At 39.4% G+C, this 20,908-nt stretch overlaps 1 protein-coding gene across 2 annotated transcripts in view; it reads right to left on the bottom strand.

Moving 5' to 3' along the window:
- The window catches only part of stx1a (syntaxin 1A (brain)), a 59,695-nt gene that overhangs the window by 29,225 nt on the left and 9,562 nt on the right, over positions 1 to 20,908 (bottom strand). For both annotated transcript variants that reach the window (XM_008425805.2, XM_008425804.2), the window contains exons 2-3: positions 9,650 to 9,727; positions 2,917 to 3,016 (exon numbers count right to left, since the gene is read on the bottom strand). In XM_008425805.2, coding sequence (XP_008424027.1) covers positions 2,917 to 3,016; positions 9,650 to 9,727 — 178 coding nt within the window. The remainder of the gene's footprint in view (positions 1 to 2,916; positions 3,017 to 9,649; positions 9,728 to 20,908) is intronic.

Here is a 20,908-nt window from a genome sequence, read left to right as displayed (position 1 = left end):
TATATATAAAGTGGAGCAAACTCTGCTTTCACGCTTTCATAAAGGGTGATATTAAAGTTTATGATGACAAAACAGCAACACAAAAACCAAGACGAGCAGATTAAAAACATGATTTGTGTTTCTGCAAAATCTGTTAAACATTTTCAGCGTGCCAGAGGAACGCATCCTGCAGGATGGTTTGCTTTCACATTAAAATGTCAGCGTGCAAATGGGTCTGATGACACGTTCCTCTGCAGACTGCAGACGACGTGTCAGAGGAGGAAAGACTAACAGCTTGTGCAGGAAAAAAAAAAAAAGCTCGTTGCTCTTTAGCACTTCTGCTACATCCATGCATTTCAGTCATGAGGTTCATTATTTAGGCTGGAGAAAAGAAAACACAATGATGGAGTGATGCTGTTGTAAACTACTTCCACAGATTTGGATAAAAACATTGCATTTCCCATCAAGCGTTATCAGGGTAAAGCACTACTACTTCTATCATAAACTAGTGGTGATGTTTAGTATTAGTTTTTGCCTCTTTCCCCTTTTTTCCCATTTTAAGAACATAAGCAAAGTCACTGTGTGTTATCATGAACACATTCATCACACCTTTGCTCCCAGAAGCGAATATTGTCAGACAAATAAATGGAAAGCAGCGAAAATGACCTTCTGCGGCAGTGTTGTCACTGCTGTGCTCGGTGAAATATATTGATTAAATTACACTCTTTATGTTTGTGTCGCCTAAACAAAATCCATTAATCAGTCCAAGGTGTTTAGGTATGAATTGTACCCCCCTGAAAAAAGGGAGCTCCAGATAAAGGAGGTGTTATCCGAGCGGCCTCCGTCAGACGCAGAAAGACAGAAGAAGGATTTCCATTTGAGTAACGAGTGACACAATCTGTTGTCTGGTTTGTATCTGCTGCTTTCAGCCAGACAAACGCAAACACAGCTTTAAATTCAGTCACAGGGACGACGACTCGCCGAAGAAAAATGAAGCGCAGTCGCCCGGTTGCCTTCCCGGCTCTTTGCGCCGCCTGTCAGAGTCACGTTATGGGCTGGTTAAAGGGCCAATCTCCAGAAAGCAGATCGATGTCTTTTCAGGTGGAAATCAGTGGGAGAAAAGGGGCTTGGCGGCGTTGCTAGTAGGAGTAAAAATCCCCCCCTAGGATACCCGAGGTCTCTTAGATCAATGCCCTGGCCTAAATGGGCGAGGAAGAAAAACTGGAGACAAGAGTCACGAGGACAGATGGACTGAAGTATGGTGCACCGATTGAACAAAGGCAAGGTGTAAAGTGCCTTAAAATGAGCAAAGTGCAGAGAGAAAATGAGGCCTGGAGCAGAGGGTGGGAACACTGGCCATAAAAATAATTGGAGAGCGGAAACAACAACAAAAAAAAACTCTACAAACAAGCATGTCAGACTCTTCTATAGGAGCTTCCATTCCTGGACAGCAAAGAGGCGGCTGACAGGCGGACCAAACATCTTCAATTACAGACTTCAGTTTAAGCTCGGGTTCCTGCTTCTTCAGATGAATCGTTCTTTTCTTTTCTCATGGAGTCCTTTTTCTGCCTTCAGCTTTTTGCTTACATTTCATACATTTGATCAAAAACCTAAAAGATTTCCGTTAGAATAAAACTTTGAAACAACTCTACTTTTCATACTCATTTCACAACAGAGATGCAGCTTGGATCTGCTCTCAGAAACGTCCACATGTCTGTCAGACGCCAGATCACATGATGTGAAAAATGGGCCCAGGCGTGTCCACCTCCAGTCCTACAGAGCTGCCGTATTGCAACATTTAGGCTACGTTCACACAGCAGGTCCAACTTTGTTGCTGAATAAATTTTTTTCCGTGGCCGTTCATACGACTAAATAACCCCGACTGCAGTGAGACGTCTGTGTGAACGGTTTGGTTCCCCAAAGCGACCCACGTGTGCAGAAGAAGAACGTCGACGTTGCACAGTAGCGCTCCGTTTATGGAGGCGTTCGTGGATCGATTTTAAAGTTTGTTCAGCAACAGGAGCCGACGGTATCGTCACAAGATCATAACAAGACAAAAGAAGGAAGCTAGAAAAAAAGAAAGGACAACTAATTATTGAGCATTACTGACTGCCACGTCAAATCTAGTCAGAACCAGCAGTGGTCTGATTGTGATGGGATGCGTTTCACTGACACAGACTTCTTCATAAGTTCAGAATCATAATTTTCATCTGGATTTACTACATCTTTGCTTCTTCTGGTGCAGAAACATGACGCATGTCTCACATCAATGACATGCAAGCTGGATAAAATGTGACCGTTCAGATGCTTTGAAAACAATCAGATAAATATCTGACTTAGTTCCACATATGCAAGTGGTGCAAACCAAATTTTTGGGGGGGAATGGAAAGACTGCGGCATAAAAAAGTCGGATCTTTGTCGCATTTGAGCAAAAGCAACAAAAGAGTATTTGGGTCGTATTTGCCTTCTGAACATACAGCTCCAGCAAATCAGATTGAAATGGTTGAATTCCATCATTAGCGTCGTTCTGTCGTTCTGCAGAGGTCTGGAAACGAGCCACTCACTTAAATCCCGAGTCGAGCAGGTGAGCGCTCAGCCAACTGGAAGCAAATACATCTAAATAAAACTCTGTGGGATTTTTTAAATTTCTGTTCTCCAAGTTAATGACTGAAACAACAAAGCCTGAGAGTCAGACAATAAATAAGCGTAAGAGTTCATGTTTATTGATTGGTGTCTGAGTCACAGCAGTCTGGCAATAAAGAGCCATGAGGACGTGGAGAATAAATGGTGCCTTGCTTTCTGCATCGTGTTGCTTTAACGACCAAGGTACTTAAATCCCAATGAAGCATTTATCAGAACTGAGGGTTCTGGCATCGGGAACTTTTGCCCCCGGAGCAAATCACGACAAACTGAAACAGAAAAGACGAGCGGCCTTACTCTCATCGGGGTTCGGCGAGGCCAGGATGGCGCTGTGCTTCCTCTTCACCTCTTCCACTTTCTCTGCCAGAGTCTCGATAAAACCCCGGATCTCCTCTACCTGACAGCAGAGAGACAGAGAAGCAGTTTAGGCTTTACGTTGAGGCGGGAAGCCACAGCGGTCTGTCCGATGGATGCTGTGGACGTGGATCTCATGTTAGAGTCCAAACCAGAGTGACTCTGGTTTATAAACACAGGAAAAAAGGTGCAACTTTACAACGTGATTGAAAATGTTCTCAGCAATCCTGGTAAAACTTTTCACACAGAAGACGACAATCATACAAAATTTTTTTATAATTTCCAGTCAGAAGTTTGCCATACCTTGTCATGACCTTTCTAAAAGCTCAATGTTGACATTTTTGTTATTAATTTAAAATCCAGTTGGGATTGATATTCAGGATCTCTGTCCTGTTGGAACACCCAGTGGTGTAAAAATATAAACTATCAGGTTGTTGTTTTTGCAACAACTTGATACCAAAGGCAGCAGAACAGACCATCAACATGATGCCACCACCACCATGCATGAACGATGCTGTGTTTATTGTGGCAAGTGTAGCTCAGTCCTCATCTTCTCACACCGTAAACTTTCTCCCCGAAGGACCTCAGGAGAGCGGTGGCAAAATGTATTTTTAGAGAAGCATTTTTTTATTGATTTGCCAGCACTTTTTCTGCTTTTTTCCAGCTGATGAGCTCAAGTCTTTTTCACTCCTGGTGATTCCTCAACACTCAGAAAGTTAATAATACTAATAATAATCGTTACTGTCATTATAGGAACCATGTAATGAAATTACAATAATAAAATTGGGTGATAAATGGCATTATGTGGCATTTAATGCCAATATGGCTGCTGGGCATAAAACTGTTCTCCAGTCTCTCTGAATGTTTGGGTCAGATAAGTGATGGACACAATTTACTACCCAGCAATGATCTCAGACGACAAAGGACATCAGGCCAGTAACTCAACTCGTTGTGGCATTTTGGCGTTTAAAATTTAAAATCCACATATAAAATATTTCCCTATTTGAAGGAACATTAGAAATACTCTTTGCATTAATCTTACACAAAAGCTAAAATATGCATAATCCTTACGATGTACTGCTTCAAACCATTTCTACTTTGAACTCTGCGTCATCTGCAGATCCAGGTCTGACATTTTACCCGGTCGCCTCCCACCTGCTGCCTCGTCACCAGCTGCGCTGCTCCGGGCCGCCGCTTGCAGCTGGAGGAGCAGCGGGTCACATCTGCCGGCGGCTTCATAAATCTGAACTTTCATCTCAGACTGTCGAGCTCCTCATCGCTGCCTCCTCCTTTACACCTGCTCCAAATTTATTCGTCTCCACGATGCAGTTGTCATTTCTCCCTGAAAACCGTCGGCTGTCTCCTTCGCTTTCGCTCTGCCACATTCCTGAGCCCGACCTCCCCGAGCCGGGGTCGTTCCTCTCAAATCATTTCCGTAATTAACTGCTGATTGAATCAGTTTTTTTTTTTTGTTTTTTTTAAAAACAACAATATTGGCTTTAAAATGCCACAAGAGAGAAAGACTGCACACTGACGGTTTCTAAAACTTGAATGTGCGTTAGGCAGAAATAAAAAATAAAAAAATGTGGAAACGAATAAAGAGAAAAAGGAAGTAGAAAGTGAAACTGTTTAGAAAAGGTTTGCTAGTGAGTCATGGTGCTCCTTCCAGCCCTCAAAAGACAAATTTTATTTACGTGGGAGAAAAAAAACAATTTCAGAGACTCCTGAGAATCTCATTTAAATGCAATAACGCCTGAGCACACACACACACACGCAGACACACACACATAATGCACACAAGCTAGCACTGCTAATACCATATATAATTTATTAAAGGCAGAGAACATTTGCAAATCCTTCAGTATTAAAAACAACAAACAATCTGTTATGATTTGTCGTTCAGTCTGTGCCTCAAATTCATTAATGCGATCATAATAACCCAAAAGAAGCTGCTGCATTGTTAATTTTTGAAAACTGTGCAAGTTATTATTTTAACAGTTAAGCTTTTTTGTTTTGTTTTGTTTTCCCAATGCATTAAAAAAAGAATTTCCCACAAATGTTCTTTTAGAAAACAGAAATAAGTTTGGGAAGCTCAACTCATGTAAAACCTCAGACAGACAGAAACATACTGTGTCCTTTCAGTCGGTGACAGTTATCAAAATAATTCAAGTTTTTATTTAGAATTTTTTACAACTTTCTTCAGTTTTAGATACATTTTACTAATATTTTAAAGATCGACATGACCTCTTAATGTCGTTATGTATCTTCCTCCAAAGATTTGCTGGGATTTTGCTCCAGACAGAACCGGTGTAACCGAGTCAGTGGTGCCGGCTCACACACTCTCTTACCTTTTCAGCTCTTCCAACAAATTTCCTTAACAGCTCAGATCAGGATTTTGGTGACGGCCACTTCAAAACACTAACTTTGTTTTTTCTTGAACCACTTAACCCTGGTGTTATAATTATTGTCCCGCTGCGCATTTGTGTAACATTATTTACTGTATATCTTCTTATTTCATGTATGTAAACTTCTGGTTTCAACATTTTATCATCCTGGCCTAAAACCAGGACATGTGAACATATAATGTGTTTTTTTAAGCACATTATGTTTATAAAAATAACATATGTGTATGTAAATATCTGGCACAAGTGAATATACAACTCCAGATAGAGGAATAAGAAATATTTTACCATTGAGTTTGCCATTTATAGACATGTGTTTCAGTAAAACAAAATTTGTTTTGGTTATTTTTTTGAACATTTATCCCAAATCACCAAGTAAAAAAATCACCACATTTTTCAAACATATATTTACAGAAAAGGTAACAAACGATAAAAGGAAGTGTTCTTTAAAACTTAAATAAGTTAATGAAAACAAGTCAATATCTAAAAAAATAATGAATTTCCATCACCGCTTTCCTGCTTTTTAATCTTTCACGTCGTTGCTGGGTTCATCACCTAATCAGTAAATCATTAGGCCAAATGATACCTTCTTGTATTTGAACCACAATGGAAGGAAATGGATATTATCTGAGTAGAAATGCTGATTTTAAAATGAAAATTACAGCCGTCTCTTTTCCAAAAGCTTCCTATGATAACATCTCTGATTTAATCTAAGTTTCTTTCTTTATGAAAATCTTTTTTTTTCAATCTTGTACAATGAAACAAATTAATGATTTGCCAGCTTGAGGCCACAGTTTCTTGCTTTTACTCTCTTCATCGTTGCATCATCAGACGAAAGGAGTCTTTAGACAAAGAGAAAGAAGGACTGACACTAATGACGCTTACATGCGGCTTCGTGTGGCAACATGCGCCTCCAAGGCATGTTATTCATCTCAGGTGCTTTGCTGTTTGACACGAATTTATTCAAATCATGCAACCTACGTTAACTTGTATTGTTCATTCTCAACAGACTGTAAAATCCTAAAAAGATTAATTTAATTCAACATCTTTAAATATAGACTGCAAACTATTACAGTAAAAACTTATGGAATTGTAGATACCATTGCGTTTATAAGTTAATGCCAAAGGTTTTACAGTAATAAAGTAATAACTTTTATATAAACGTCAAATAAACAAATTCCTGGAAGGCATACCAACGATTTCTAATCATATAATTTGTGTAGATGTGAGGAGAGACTGGTATTCAGATATTATTTTTTTCTATAATATATATATATATAAATAAAGCTTGACAAGTGGTGCCAGTAGTAGTGGTGGGATGTAAAATAAAAGACAAATCAAACTGTCCATTCTTCTCCCTGATATCAGAGAGAGCAAAGCTGCACAAGTCATTCATTCAGGGTTGATTTCTGCCCCAGTAACGTGTTTATAGGATCATTTTAGGATTATGAGAAACATTGACATTTTTTATTCTGCTGGAGAAATCGAGCTGACAACAGTCACGTCTCCTTGAAAAGATAAAATCCTCATCGAATCTTCCACAAAATCTTCTGAAAGGGATCGAATGCAGCGTTATTTTTCCAAGGCAATAAAAAGCAAATTGCATCGATATGTGTGTGTGCGTGTGTGTGTGTATGTGTGTGCAGACGTCATGCTGTGGAAAACCAGACCCCACGCACCTTTACTTTTACACAAATGGCACAAACACAGGGGAGAAATCAATAACGTCTCTCTGAGGGACAGTTTGTTGTGTGAATGGAGGACAAAGGGCTGCAGCTGTTCCTCCTCTGTCTGCTGCCCCTCCTGATCTGAACCTGAGTTAATACATCCTGTCAGGGTGAGGGACTCGTTACTACTGATTTCACTTTCCTCCCATCTGCTCTTATTACCAAATCTTCATCTTTGGTTCATGTCACTCAATAAGAGTAAACCTCTCTCAGTTTACCTGCAGCTCGTCTCAAACTGCTCTCTTCCTCCACCGTCAGTCAAGTTATGATTTTATGCTTCCTCCTCAAAAGCAACTCAATAAAACTATGAACTCATTGGAACTTCTATATTGTGTTGTGAGGCTGTTTAAGGCTGCAGGTAAAAAGGAGAGAAACAACAAAAGGGAAATCTATTTATGGTATAAGTGAGGATAATCAGAAAGTTAAATCCTATTTTTTTCCCCACTTTCTGCATGAAATGAAGCACATCCACCACAGACATCCAAATGGTCGCCGGTTATTTATGATGTGGTGTCTCTTTCATTTACAGATCATCTGATCGTTTTGGCTTTCCGGGACTTCTCATGGGAGACGAGGCAATTAATGTCGGCATCAACAGTCTGGATGGAGCCGCAGCAACAAAGAACGCTCTTAAAAAAAAACGACTCAGACGTTTGCAGCTCAGATATTTTCCCTCTGAATCATTTGAGTTTATCATAAAACATCAACTTTTAAATTCAATCTGTCTGGTTCTGGACTCTGATCCAGTTCAGCTAGATGAAACCCGTCTTGGTTTTAGATAAAATGAAAGAAATTCAGCGGGAAGCAGGTTTAAAAAGTCCTTTATGTGAATTTATGGCAGTTCCTGCATTTTGGGGTTTTGTTTACTGTGTTTTTGTTGCAATAAATGTAACAAAAAAAGAAATAATAATAATTTTTGAATTGCCTTATAGAGAAAGGTTGAAAACCAGGCAAGAGCTTTTCTGTACAGCGGTGGCTTGGGCAACATTTCACTTTCATACCACTGGACAAGGAGTGTTTCCAATGATTAGCTTATTCTGAAAGTTGAAAAAAAAAACATTTGTTAGAGCTTATGTAAGTGGGTTGCTTCTCAAACTGATCAGAGCATATTTTAATATATATAATGAAAATCTGGAAGCTCATTTTTAGAGATGATACCAACTTCAAATACCAGAAAATCTACCCAAAAAAACCTCAATCAAAGTGCTGTTTTCTACTAATATATCTCCTTTGCATATCTACAGAGGTTTTAATTGATGCACCTCAAATTCCTAGATAATTTATCCTCCTTTGTAATCTGTTTGTTGTTCCGTTTTCCTTTGAAAGCTTGAACATCAAAGCCCTGCTGGTTGGGCCTCTTTCATAAATCACAAATGCGGCGAAACGGCGTTCGACCTCAGCTGACCCTCTTCTGCTGCAGCATTTGCAATGACGATTTTAGCACATCAAAGATAAATCAGCTGTGTCCATAAACTGACATCCACGGGTTGTTTTGAAACTGAAAGGACCTGACGGATGAAATATCGGAATAACAAAAGTTGTCCATGAAAGAACAACGAGCCAAATGTAAATCGCAGCAATCCCCCTTTTTACATCTGTGTCTCTGTGGGAGATCAGGCCCATTAAGGAGGCATTACAGAGCCCACTCCACTCCGACTGAAAGATGTCACAGAGTGAAGTCGGCCTGGCTCTGTGTGACCGATAACTCACAGCGGGGCACCGTCTCTACAGAGGTTCCAGAAATGGGTCCATCCTTCAGAAAACCAGGATGGCTGTGAGACAACCTGACCCCGTCCTGATCCGACCCGACTAAATAACTTATAGGCCAGAGTCCGGAGTAATTCTAACATTATATTATTTAAGATTTCACTGCTTTTAGACCTCCTTGTAAGTAAGTAAGCAGTGTAGGCTCTCCTGTTTTTAGCTCCATCTTGTCGCTTGTGAGTCAAGTGAAAATCAATCGGGAAGTGTGACTGATAGGAGCGGAGCCGCCTGCGCATTGTGGAGTGTGCTGCTGCGCTTGTTACAGTCTGGATAACTTTCCTTATTTCCTCCCCAGGTTAAACCATCTACTCCTCCATTTATGATAAGCAGATTAACATAACTTTTTATTGTTTGGTTTGTTTTGCAGGCTTCTTAAATCCTGAGCTGTTTTGTGAATTCTGGGTTTGGTTTGGGCCTTAATTCCAAACTCTATTGTGATATAAGCATTTGTGCAAACAGAACCTACATGTAGAAGCATACATCGCAGCGTCTGGTAAAACAAAACAAGTTCGTGATGACCTACACGAGCACAAGCAAATTAAAGTAAATAATGATCTGCGCCACACCCAAAACATTAGCCATAGTTACAAATCATTCCTCAGCAGCAGGAGCGAAATCAGCCTGTGTTACATGGATAACAGACCAGAACGAGTGGAACCGATGTCAGAAGAGGGATGATGCCCTGGCAGATGTGGCGTTACAAAGAACCTGGTCATTAATTCATGATGGCAAGTTATGAAAGCAGGACAGAGGGGAAACGATGGGAAAGATTAGAAAACAAACCTGTTCAAAGAATTCCTCCATGAAGCCTTTGTCCATCCCCACAGCGACTTCATCCTCTTCTTCTGTCGTCTCCTTGCCCTGCACACAAGATACTGCTATTATCAAAGAGAGACTAAATAAAACTGAATAAGTAAAAGACTGCAAACACATTTATAAACTGCATTAATGTTGATAAAGTTGAGATCAGACGACTTCTTTTGCATAATTGGAGGTTAAATAAAACGGCATCAACCCTCTCGCTCCTTCTCCACCCATCAGCTGATTAGAGACAAGAAGCACTTTAGTAATTAGAACCGCAGATAGAGTGATTAACAACTTATTATTTAATTATGACCTGGAGACAAACAGAATGTTTGTGGGGGGGTTTTTCTTCTTCTTTTTTTACATCTCCATTAACACATAACATAGAATAACACATAGAAAGTTAATATTTACACACAATTATTTTTTTAAATGCAGACTTTTTTCTCTTCTGTGTGACATTAAATCAGACTATAGTGTTTTAGGTCAGTATTATTGCCCAAAGTCATGCCAGGATAATAAGAGAGGGTTTTTTTTTAAATAGAGATTTTTTAATATTTTTATTAGACTCAAAAGTCATTGAGACTTTAGCTAAATTTGGAAGAAACTAGAAATGTCTCAGATGCGCTAATGTTTTATAAAACCTGAGTTATGGCCTCGTCGTGCACTGACTGGGTCGGTTTAAATCTTGGTTTCAGGGAACCAAGAGGCATTCAGGATCCTTCATGATGATTTTAAAATAATGCAACCTTAACCAGGCACACAGGAGAAATATTGTGGAGCCACAAGTGGGACAAAGGAGTGGTGTCTGGTTGGTTGAATTAGCTAAAAGGGGCATTTAACAAAAAAGTCTCACAATCCGTCTCTCAACAAAGTCTAGCTCCAGAACCCGGTTTAAGGAACGGATCATTAGCAGAAACAATCAGGATTTAATGAAGATGAAACACATCTAAACTATGACCCTCAAAAATGTAAATAAGTGACAATTGAGTCCAAATTATCTGAGAATATCCTAGATGTCATTTACCAAACCTGGAATGCCTGGAATCTCCTGTCTGACAGCGAAATCAGGAGCAGCAGCAGCACACGGTCAACATCAGACAGGTCTTTTTCATGAATCATGTAAATTCAGACAGAAAACATGAAAATAAGGGAGAACATTCTAATTTCCCGTCATGTAGCCGATGATTCATCATGAAATAAATGCTTATTCCTAATCACATATCAGCCATTATGCTGCATTAGCAGGGATCTCATGTGGCTTCATCTCATTCATTTAGCCCCTGTCAAACTAATTCACAGGCCCATTATGAGATCCATTTGCTTATCAACATTGTAACGGCAGGCTGGCTGCACTTTTCATCTTTTTCTCTGCCTGATGTTCCTTCATTTTATTTGGGGATTTTAACAGAAGACAACTCTGACCCACCTACGTCTGCGATTTCTTTCCAAATCTTCACTTCAGTAAAAAAAAAAATATATATATATAAATAAATAAATAAATAAATAGGGGGTATCAGTGAAATCTTGTTTGTCAAAATCGGCTACAGTGAGAGGATTTTCATGAGGGCTCCAGTCAGAGGAGGGATCCTGTAAGAGTTTCAGATGTACTCTCTGGTCTCTTTCAAGCATTAAGTCCAATCAATATTTAAAACGCACAGATGTGCAGAGACATTATGATCAAACTATTATTATTATTATGAGCTTCATACGCTGGCTGCTCCATTCACCCAGACAAAGGCAGGAAAGTGAAAGCATTACATTCACTGGGAGACATAAAGCTTACAGTCAAATGAGGCAGATAAACAAATATCTGATGGGAAGAAGAGTTATCCAGTCTATGCAACATTAATCTGCAGCTTAATGTTTAAAACACGTTTGTAGGTTTATGGATGTAAATGTCTTCCTACTGAAAATACTGTATGGCATTTTGGCTCTTTTCTAAATATTGGAGCGATTTAAATACGTCTGTCAAATTCATTTTAATGAATTAAACTAAACATGCTTTTAATGCTGAAAAAACAAGCCATGAACACTTTAGATTATAATGGAGTATTAGGGGTATCACAGATTAAAGAAAAAAATAAAATAAAATAATGAGGCAGCAGGAGAATATTTTCTTTGCCCAACAAATAATTATAAATATAACCTTAAAATAAATCCCACTTTGCAATTAAAGCCTTGAAATTGGCCTCTGTCTCTTTAAGAAGCTCCTGATCTTCCCTCAGTGTGTCATCACATCAATGCTTCTCCATGATGCCGTTCTTATAAGCTCAGCAGACGTGTAGCTAAATGATGCTGCCACTAGTCTGGAGGAGCCGAGTGATGAGGAAGGGGTTTGCTCTGCGGGGTTACAGATCCAAATTTGGTGGGAATCGGCGGCGCTCGGTGAGACCAAGCGTTTAGGCATCCCCGAATGGTTGCCATGGGAGATTAAAGGATTTATCAAACATGTATGAAAAAAAAAAAAATCAATGCAACGCTCCAGGTGTGTTTTTAATGAAAAGCTCAAAAAAGTCAACTTTACATAATACTTCACCTTTAACTTTTGTTCACTTAAAAGCTTGGGGGGTTATTTAATTCCTCTGTCTAAAACTTCTATCAATATTTTCTCAACATTCATGACAAAATTGAAAAATGTGCCTTATAAAAATCCAAATTTTAAATCAGTTGTAACGTACAAGAAAATATGCTGTAAATGCATCTTTGTCAAGTTCTTTGCTGTGCGAAAAAACAGTGAATGAAAATCATTTTGTGCTTTTAATTAGCGCCTTCCTCTGTGTTGGGCTTCAACACAAGAATAGCTGATGGAGACGACCAGAAGGGAAAAAGAAAAGAGGCACAATGAGGAGATGAGAGAAAAAAAAATGTTGTGAACCAGGTTTAGCTGGAGATGCTGAGATAGTTGGCACGAATCTTAGTGAGAGGAACACAGAGCCACTGTTATCACTCTATTATTCGGGCCCACTCAAGATATATTTAACCCAACACAAACTTTTTTTTCTTTTTTCTAAATTGTGAAAATAGTTTATATTCCCTGCAGAAACTCTCCTTAAATAACCTCAGAATACAAATATCCGAGGGAGTTAATATTTAACGCTGACATACATCGAAGAGTAGGTCCTGCTGCTTTTTCACTTCGGCTGCGGTTCTGTCCAAACGGCGGTTCTGCACAAAGCGGGGCGAACGCTGTAAAGGCTGCAGCAGCAGGATGCAGAGGAGGAAAACAAGCAGGCACTCAGAATAGGCTGAGCGAGCGCTGTTCAGCCTCCACAGAGGGATGCTGTATCCCCTGCAGAGAGATAAGGGCTCTGGTCTGTTTTCTTTTTTTTTTTTTACTTTTCGGTCAACCAACGGCAGCAAAGTCGCCACCCCCGGAGTCTCCACCTCCCACCCAGATCTGGAGCTCCCGCTGAGCCAAAAAGAGTCTGCAGAGGCCCTCGACTCTCCACTCAGCCCACAGACTTGACTGTCCACACACAGCAGATGCTCTGAGCCAGACACAAAAACATACATCTACACATCACAGATGACACACTTATAATACGCAGCAGATGGCACGCACACGCACGCACACACACACACACACACACACACACACACACACACACACACACACACACACACACACACACACGCACACACACACAAAAAGAAAACAAGGTCTATAAACGAGTCGGTCCTCAGTGGACCGTAACCCGTAAAATGCTCTCCGCCTCTGGGCTCATGCTCGGGCACGACATCCCAGCGGCAGGTGATGCTGTCGCCCGATTGCGCCGTTCGTCAGATTGAAGAGTTTTGCATCAGAAGGGAAGTCTTTCCATGAAGACAGAAGAGCCCACACATCCAGAGCACACAGAAAGATGGAAAATAAGTTTATTCCATTCGATCAACCGAGTTGAGTTGTGTTGTGCAGCAACAAAGCCGGTTCAAAGTGCTTTTATATCATAAAAACACAAAGATAAAAAGTCATAAAAACAACATGAGTCACCAACTGAGGAACCAGTAACAATTTTGTCGAGTGCCGTCATCAAAATCATCAACACAAATCAAATGTGCTGGTCAATGCTCCATTTATTTTCGTTCAAAGCCAACTCTAAACAGGTGAGGTTTCAGTCTACATTTAAAGGCATTCAGTGTTTCAGCTGTTTTGCAGTTTTCTGGAAGTTTATTCCAGATTTGTGGTGCGTAGAAGCTGAGTGCTGCTTCTCCATGTTTGGTTCTGGTTCTGAATCCCTAGAACCAGAAGACCTGAGAGGTCTGGCAGGTTGATACAACAACAGCAGATCTTAAAAGTATTTGGTGCTGAGTCATTCAGTGATTTATAAACTAACAGACATATTTTAAAGTTTGAGCTACTGGGAGCCAGTGGAAGATAAAGCAGACAAGATACATAAGAAGTACAAATTTCTATCAGAAGGCAGAAATAAGGGGAAAATACAGCAATACAACAATTACTGAAAGCTGTGAAAGTGCCACACAAGGTGCAACAAGAACCCAGAGAGACGCAGGGAGCTGTGAATGCAGCAGCTCTGTGCTTATTAACAGCAATCTCAGAGTTGCATGTGATAACAGACGAGACGCAGCTCCTGCAGAGGTGAAAAAACATACAACTGCAGTTCTTTGCTGTCCTTTTTTGTATTTCCAGTTTTAAAAGCCAACCTGTTTCTGGCATCTCCGTATGAGAGCCGGTTGAAGTCGGACTCATAAATAAACCGCCAGCTGCACAGGGAAGCCATGTGAAAATAACCAAGTTTAAAATCACAAGGCAGGGAGACAGATTGCTTCTGTGTTTACACAAGCATGCACAGAAAGCCTCAGGTTACAGACGAGCATGTCGCTATTAGAAAGACAGGAAATATGGACATTTTATGTTTTCTTTGTGCGGCGCTCTTTAAGTTCAAGTATTTCAATCTTCTTGATAACAGTGACATGCAGTTTAAACTGAACCATCTGTGTCTGTGGATGATCACCATCACATAACTGCCTTGGGCACTAAGACAGCTAATCTCATTTGCCGCTTTACAGATCTCTTCCGTTTTTGTTTTCTTTTTTTGTCATGAATGTTTCTGAATATAAAAAAAAATAGGAGTTAATTTTTGTAAAGGAAGCAGTGATCCAAATACACTAAACCAAATGTGAAAATGCACTGACTGCTCGTTATGGTGTTAATAACTGGTTGTGCCATCTTTCATGACAATCAAGAAACATAACTTGTATAGCCTGGACTTTGACTGGGACACTGAAAATATCATCTTGTTTTTGGGTTTTTTCAGCTCCTCAGAGGCGCTTCAGATCACTGTCCCTGCATCAGCTTAAGGTCAGGGACCGATGGCTGCGTAACCTCATGAGATCATGGTTCCATTACTATACCACCACAACGTTAAACCCTTGTATGTAGAAATGGGGTCCAACCGACCCCACACACGTAAAACTTGTATAATTTGCCTCAGTTTGCCTCAGTCCTCGCACACACAACGTTTAACTGTTGGTATTATTTTTCTTAAATGCTACAGTAGTTTCACGGTGGTTTCAAGTCTCAATTCACAGTCAACAATAATTTCTCTAACGATTGAGACATTGAACGATTGAACATTTTGTCATCACATCCTCAGCATCTAAAAGAATGAGGCAAAGAGCAGTAAATAATTTAAAGTGTTGAACAATGACTTAAATACAAAATGTTTTTATTTTGATGGCATGGGTAAAACAAATATGTTACTTCATAGATAAACACATCCTAAATTATGCATTTATACTTGACATATTCGGCCCACTTCAAAACAAACCACGGTTTGTTCCTCCATTGTTCCAGACATTTTGTGCCGGTGATAACACACTCTGGTACGGACCAAACAAGAGGGGGAACACTTTATTTGAAGGGGTGTGCATAATACTGACATGACCCTGTCATAAACATAACATAACATAACATCTGTCATGAACATAAAAAAGTCTTTATGAATGTTTATGACAGTTGTCATAAAGTGTCATTCGGTAAATAATGACACTTTTAATGCAAAGTTGCTCTAAAAGTTGCATTAAAAGCCCATTAAAAGTGCTAACTTTGCATTATTTTATAAATAATGATACTTTAATGCAAAATTGCCACTTTTAATGGACTTTGAAAGCAATTTTCAGAGCAACTTTGCATTAAAAGTGTCATTATTTACCAAATGACAACAGTCATAAATATTCATGAAGACTCCTTCATGTTCCTAACAGATGTTATGTCACGTTTTTGACAGTGTCATGTCAGTCTTATGCACACCCCATCAAATAAAGTGTTACCGAAAATTTTCTATATATGAAAAATTGAAAAATGAAATGAATTTCACACCTTGAAATTGGATCTCTGTAGCTTTAAGAATTCTGTTCTTTGTGAAGCTCTGTTTTCAGGACGCTGTCACATTGCTCCTCTATTACCCCTTTAACAAAGTTATTACCAGCATCTCGCTGAGAGGTTGCTCATACAATGAGCCCAGCAGATTCTACCAGATTTTGTTAATTGCTGCTGGCTAGTCTGAAGGAGCTGAGCGGGGGCGCTGCGGCGAAGGGCTGCTCTGGGAGGTGAAAGCTCAGCTTGGAAACTGCAGCTCTGAGGCAGAGCTGGATTCACGTTCACATTTTGAATGGTTGCTACGGGAGATTAAAGGATTTCTCAAAAGTGCTTGAATGAGTCAAGGCAACACTGGAGATGTTTTTTGATGAGGAAATAATATTATAACATGATGAAAATCTCAAAAAAGTTGCTTGAATATAATACTGCCCCTTTGATACAGCATTCAGCTGGAGAGACATTCATGTGCTCATTATTATGAAGCTGCATCTAACATGAACAGATTGTTATGAGTCATTAACAGCCCATAACTCACCGATATCACTGGCTAATAATCAAGCACATCTTTTCACAGAACGACATGCACAGCAGCTGCAGCTCACATACCTGATTCCTTTCACTGCTGTTTCACTTTTCTATTGCATTTTGGGACAATTAACTGCTTATTTTCATATTTAAAAAAAGAAATGCTATTTGGCTCTTTGTGTATTTTTAATATTGTACAAAACAGGTTTAAGTAGTTAGATGAAAAACCTCCAGAATGTCAATATTTTTATCCAGAATAATCGATTACTAATATAACTGTTAGCTGTAGAACTAATTCAGTGTAACCTAAGATTTAATTCTCCATTCAGTATCCTGCAAAAAGGCACACTGGCAGCCCAGAGACGATGCTAACACTTTGAAACCACGAATCATCAGCCGGCTGACAGAGGACCTGTCAGAGTGAATGACTGGCTGACGGAGGAGGAGGACAGGGTGTAGGTTGATTGAAACCTGGAAATTATACAACTGGAGAGGCAGCGTGGCTGATGAGCGGACACGGGCAGCGATAGAGTGAGCCGGGAGAAGACCAGCCGAGTGTAAAACTCATTCAGTCCCTGTCTCATTACTGTTCTCCCTGTTACAACATCGTCAGCAGAGGAAAGCCACAAGTGTCTGTCGTTCGGAGAGTACACTAATGATTAGTTTCTGTATCTGAGAGGAGAAAAGGAGCTAAAGCGTTTTTTTTTTTTTTTTTTTTTTTTTTACTTCATGCAGAATCGCTGAGAACTATACAGAAATATCCTCTGTGGAATCTAAAAGTAAGAAGGTTTTTGTTTCCGTTTGTGTCAAATTATTGCAAAATCTTGAAGCAGAAGACTTTGACTTTAAACCATACATTTATAAATAAAGAACAATACAGTAAAATTATGAAAGTCAAAAAGTTCAATATATTTAGTGCTAATAAAACGGAAGAGGTTTGAGAAATATTAATTAGAAGCAATGCAAAAAATTATTGTTGAATCTAAAAATGTTATGAATAACATTTTTATTCATAAAAAATGTGACTGAGACTGAGTTATACTGAATGTGCAGCAGCTGCATTGATTGCTCACTGCCTATTAAACTGATTATCTTATCCATCTATATCATCTTAACTTTTTATTGTTTACTATTTAAAACAAAACAGAAACATGGAAAAAAAAAACAATTTAATCCTTTTCTTTAAATCCAAACAACAGCCATGTTGAAGAAGAAGCTATGAATTATGTTCATCTGGAAAAATCCTAACTGAATTTCCTGTTTTTCTAAAAATTGATTTATGACACAATTTCATCTAAATTTTTCATCTAATTTTAGACTTGATCACAGGGATACTGAAGGCATAATTCAGATTTTTTCCAGTGAAGTACGCTGGTTGCAAAGACAACAACAGAAGAGGCAATCTTGCATTTTTAAGCTTCTTCTAATGTAGATAACTAAAGACCAGTCAGAGTACTAAAAATTGGAAACAAATCATTTGAATGCAATTAATTACAGTTCTCAGAGACACAATGTAAAGCAGTTTCTGAGCTACAAGAAATAAAAATGGTCACAAAGCTGATTGGTCAATGATTCAATGCAATCAGCTGTATGCCACCTAATCAGGTGGAAGAACTGGTGAAAAATCGAAGATTTCATGCTTTCATCTGTCCACTGTGTCCACATGCTTACTAAGAAACAGGGATTGCTGCAGAGTCAGTGACTCAGTGCCTCCATCTGTCCCCTGTTGTCACATGTTCTCCCAGGATTTGCAGTTTCTGCAAAGTCAGAGACTCAAGGAAATTAACTGTCCATTATTACCACATGCTTATCCAGGTGGAAGGATTGCCACTGTAGCCAAATGCTTGCTCAGAAAGAGGAAGAGGGATTCCTGCAGAGTCCACGATTTGATGCAATTATCTTTTGTAGGAGGGATTGCTGCTAATCATCCATTCAACTTTAACAGAAGTCATGATGGCTGCAAAGTCAATGACTAAATTTATCTGTCTGGGCTTCCTTACGTAACTTTCTACTAATTGACTGCGTGAGTTTTGGTTGCGTGTGGGACGTATGCAATTAAATTAGAATCTGCCTTGGACTACATCAGTCTGATTTTGTAGGTATGAACCGGATCTGTTTGTTTCTTAAAGTCCCTTACATTTGCTGTGAACTGGCACTCTATTAAAAAACTGAACTGAACCTCCTGCCGTTTTTGTGACAGTCTCTGTGAATTACTTCTCATTTTAAGACTCCGGCATAGTTATAAAATGCCTAACAATTTCCTGTTGCTCCCTCAGTGTCCTTCTCCTTTAATTATCTTCTCTCTCTTATCCACCTCACCTGTCGTTTTGACAGCTCCTTCCTACAGAGTGGAGCTTGACTACAGAATCATTACCGCAGCAGAGCCACACACCACGGACTCGGTTACCTTTCTCTCCCCTCCACACTTCATCACTTTCTTTCGCTTCTGTCCAGACTTTAAATTTTATATTGCATCTGTCACAACATTTCACTGTGCTACGTTTCTGCTAAATTAAATAATTTATTCCTCCTCGACACCCCCGCCCCCCACACCACCCCCTTCCTCACATCTTTCTGACCTTTAACAATGCAATCATCAGAGTGATGCCATTTAAAAGCGCATAAACACAAATTTACAAAGGGCCGCACAGCAAAAGGTTAAATAATGACTTATAATGTGATAGTACCTTGACTTTGCACGAATCGATATCAGTCGGTTTCAGGTGTAAATCTGTCAGCTCTCAGAGAGACATCTATTTGTGCCACAGAGACTCACATGAGAGAAGTGACCTTTCAACCCAAGTCCTGATTTTTTTTCCCCCACGTTTCGGCTTCATAGCTCATAATTAGCCGACGGGTCGACGGGTTGTGTGACTATATGAATTACACATGATAGAAGATTTTCATACACCAACTCTTCCATCCTGTGTGTGTGTGCGTGTGTGTGAGAGTGAACCAGGTTTTTATATCCTCGTGGGGACCTATCTACAATATGAAGTTGTGGGGACCCTGCTCCTTGTGGGGGACATTAGGTATGTGATGGTTCGGGTTAGGGTAAGGTTTACAGTTGGCATTAGGGGTAGGGTAAGCGTTAGGCTGCAGAAAATGAATGGAAGTCAATGTAAAGTCCCCACAAGTCATGAAAACGTGACTGTGTGTGTCTGCAGGCAGGAGAAAAAGGCTGGCCAGTGTTCAGTTTGGCAGGAGTGGGAGAGAAAATGTCATAAAGCGTCAATTGAACTTTATTGACAGATCACAGGCTGGGAAGAAGAGATGTGCTGTCACCGCATTTTCCCTCCACCCATATCTGCTGCTCCGACTTCCCTCTGAAATATGGGAAAGCTGCAGCGTGCTGCAAGTCGCTGACCATAAAGGATTATGACACAATCCATGCTCTACTAACACAATAATGCTGTGGCAAAGGAGGAGAACGTGTAGCAAGGTGTGGGAGGAAAAAGCAAGACGTGATGAAAGAAAAAGAAACAGGAAACAGGGCTGGGGGAAAATAAAGCTGAGGAGCATTTTAAAGAAATTAACATCAAATGTTTGCCAACTTTTTAAATCATTAAATAATCTATTAATTACTTAATTTTCACTTTGTTATAAATGGCTTAAATTAAGCAGAAACATCAACTCTTTAGGTAGCATGCTTGGAATTTTTTTTTTAGATTTAAATGTTTTCAACAATTTATAATTTCCAGACAAAGCAGTTGCTTAACAATCTAATACAAAGTGAATTACAAATTTATTTACACATCCTCTGCTCTTTTGAACTTTTGGCACAAACCTCAATGTATTTTCAGTGGATTACTTAGTGCTAGACCAACGCAGACAATAATTTGTAGTTTTCTTCTTTTCTCTTGTCATTTGTGGATGTGGACAAAATAATTGGTGACACTCCAAAGCCCAAAACGGTCACTGAAACTTTGAAACTGATAAAAGTATATATTTTTTAAAATGACTGAAAATGAACCAATGAAATTTTTGAAATGTGATACAACAGAATCAATAAAACACACACACACACAATAAAAACAGACTAATGGAACAAAACCGATGCTACCTCTTGAAAAGATTGAAAATAATTTGACCACAGGGACACGTTCAACTAAATCTGTGCAAGGGAAGTTGGAATATCAAGACTTTCGAGGTATTCTGGACAGAAATGTGCTGCCTAGTTTCAGTACGCTTTGCCTCGGTCAAAGGTCATAGATCATCCACAAACACCCAGGAATAGCCAAGAGCAACACATTGGACCATTCTGATCTAAATACTATTGAACATCTGTGGAAAGAGTAGAATTAATTAATTTAGCGGCAATGCCGATAATTGTTTCTCTTCTGTCTTAAATAAAAAAGATCATGATATATATA

Source organism: Poecilia reticulata, linkage group LG13, assembly GCF_000633615.1.
Source record: "Poecilia reticulata strain Guanapo linkage group LG13, Guppy_female_1.0+MT, whole genome shotgun sequence".
Classification (NCBI taxonomy): Eukaryota; Metazoa; Chordata; class Actinopteri; order Cyprinodontiformes; family Poeciliidae; genus Poecilia; species Poecilia reticulata.
The sequence above is the reverse complement of the archived record's forward strand: the minus strand, read 5'-3'. Positions and strand labels throughout refer to the sequence as shown.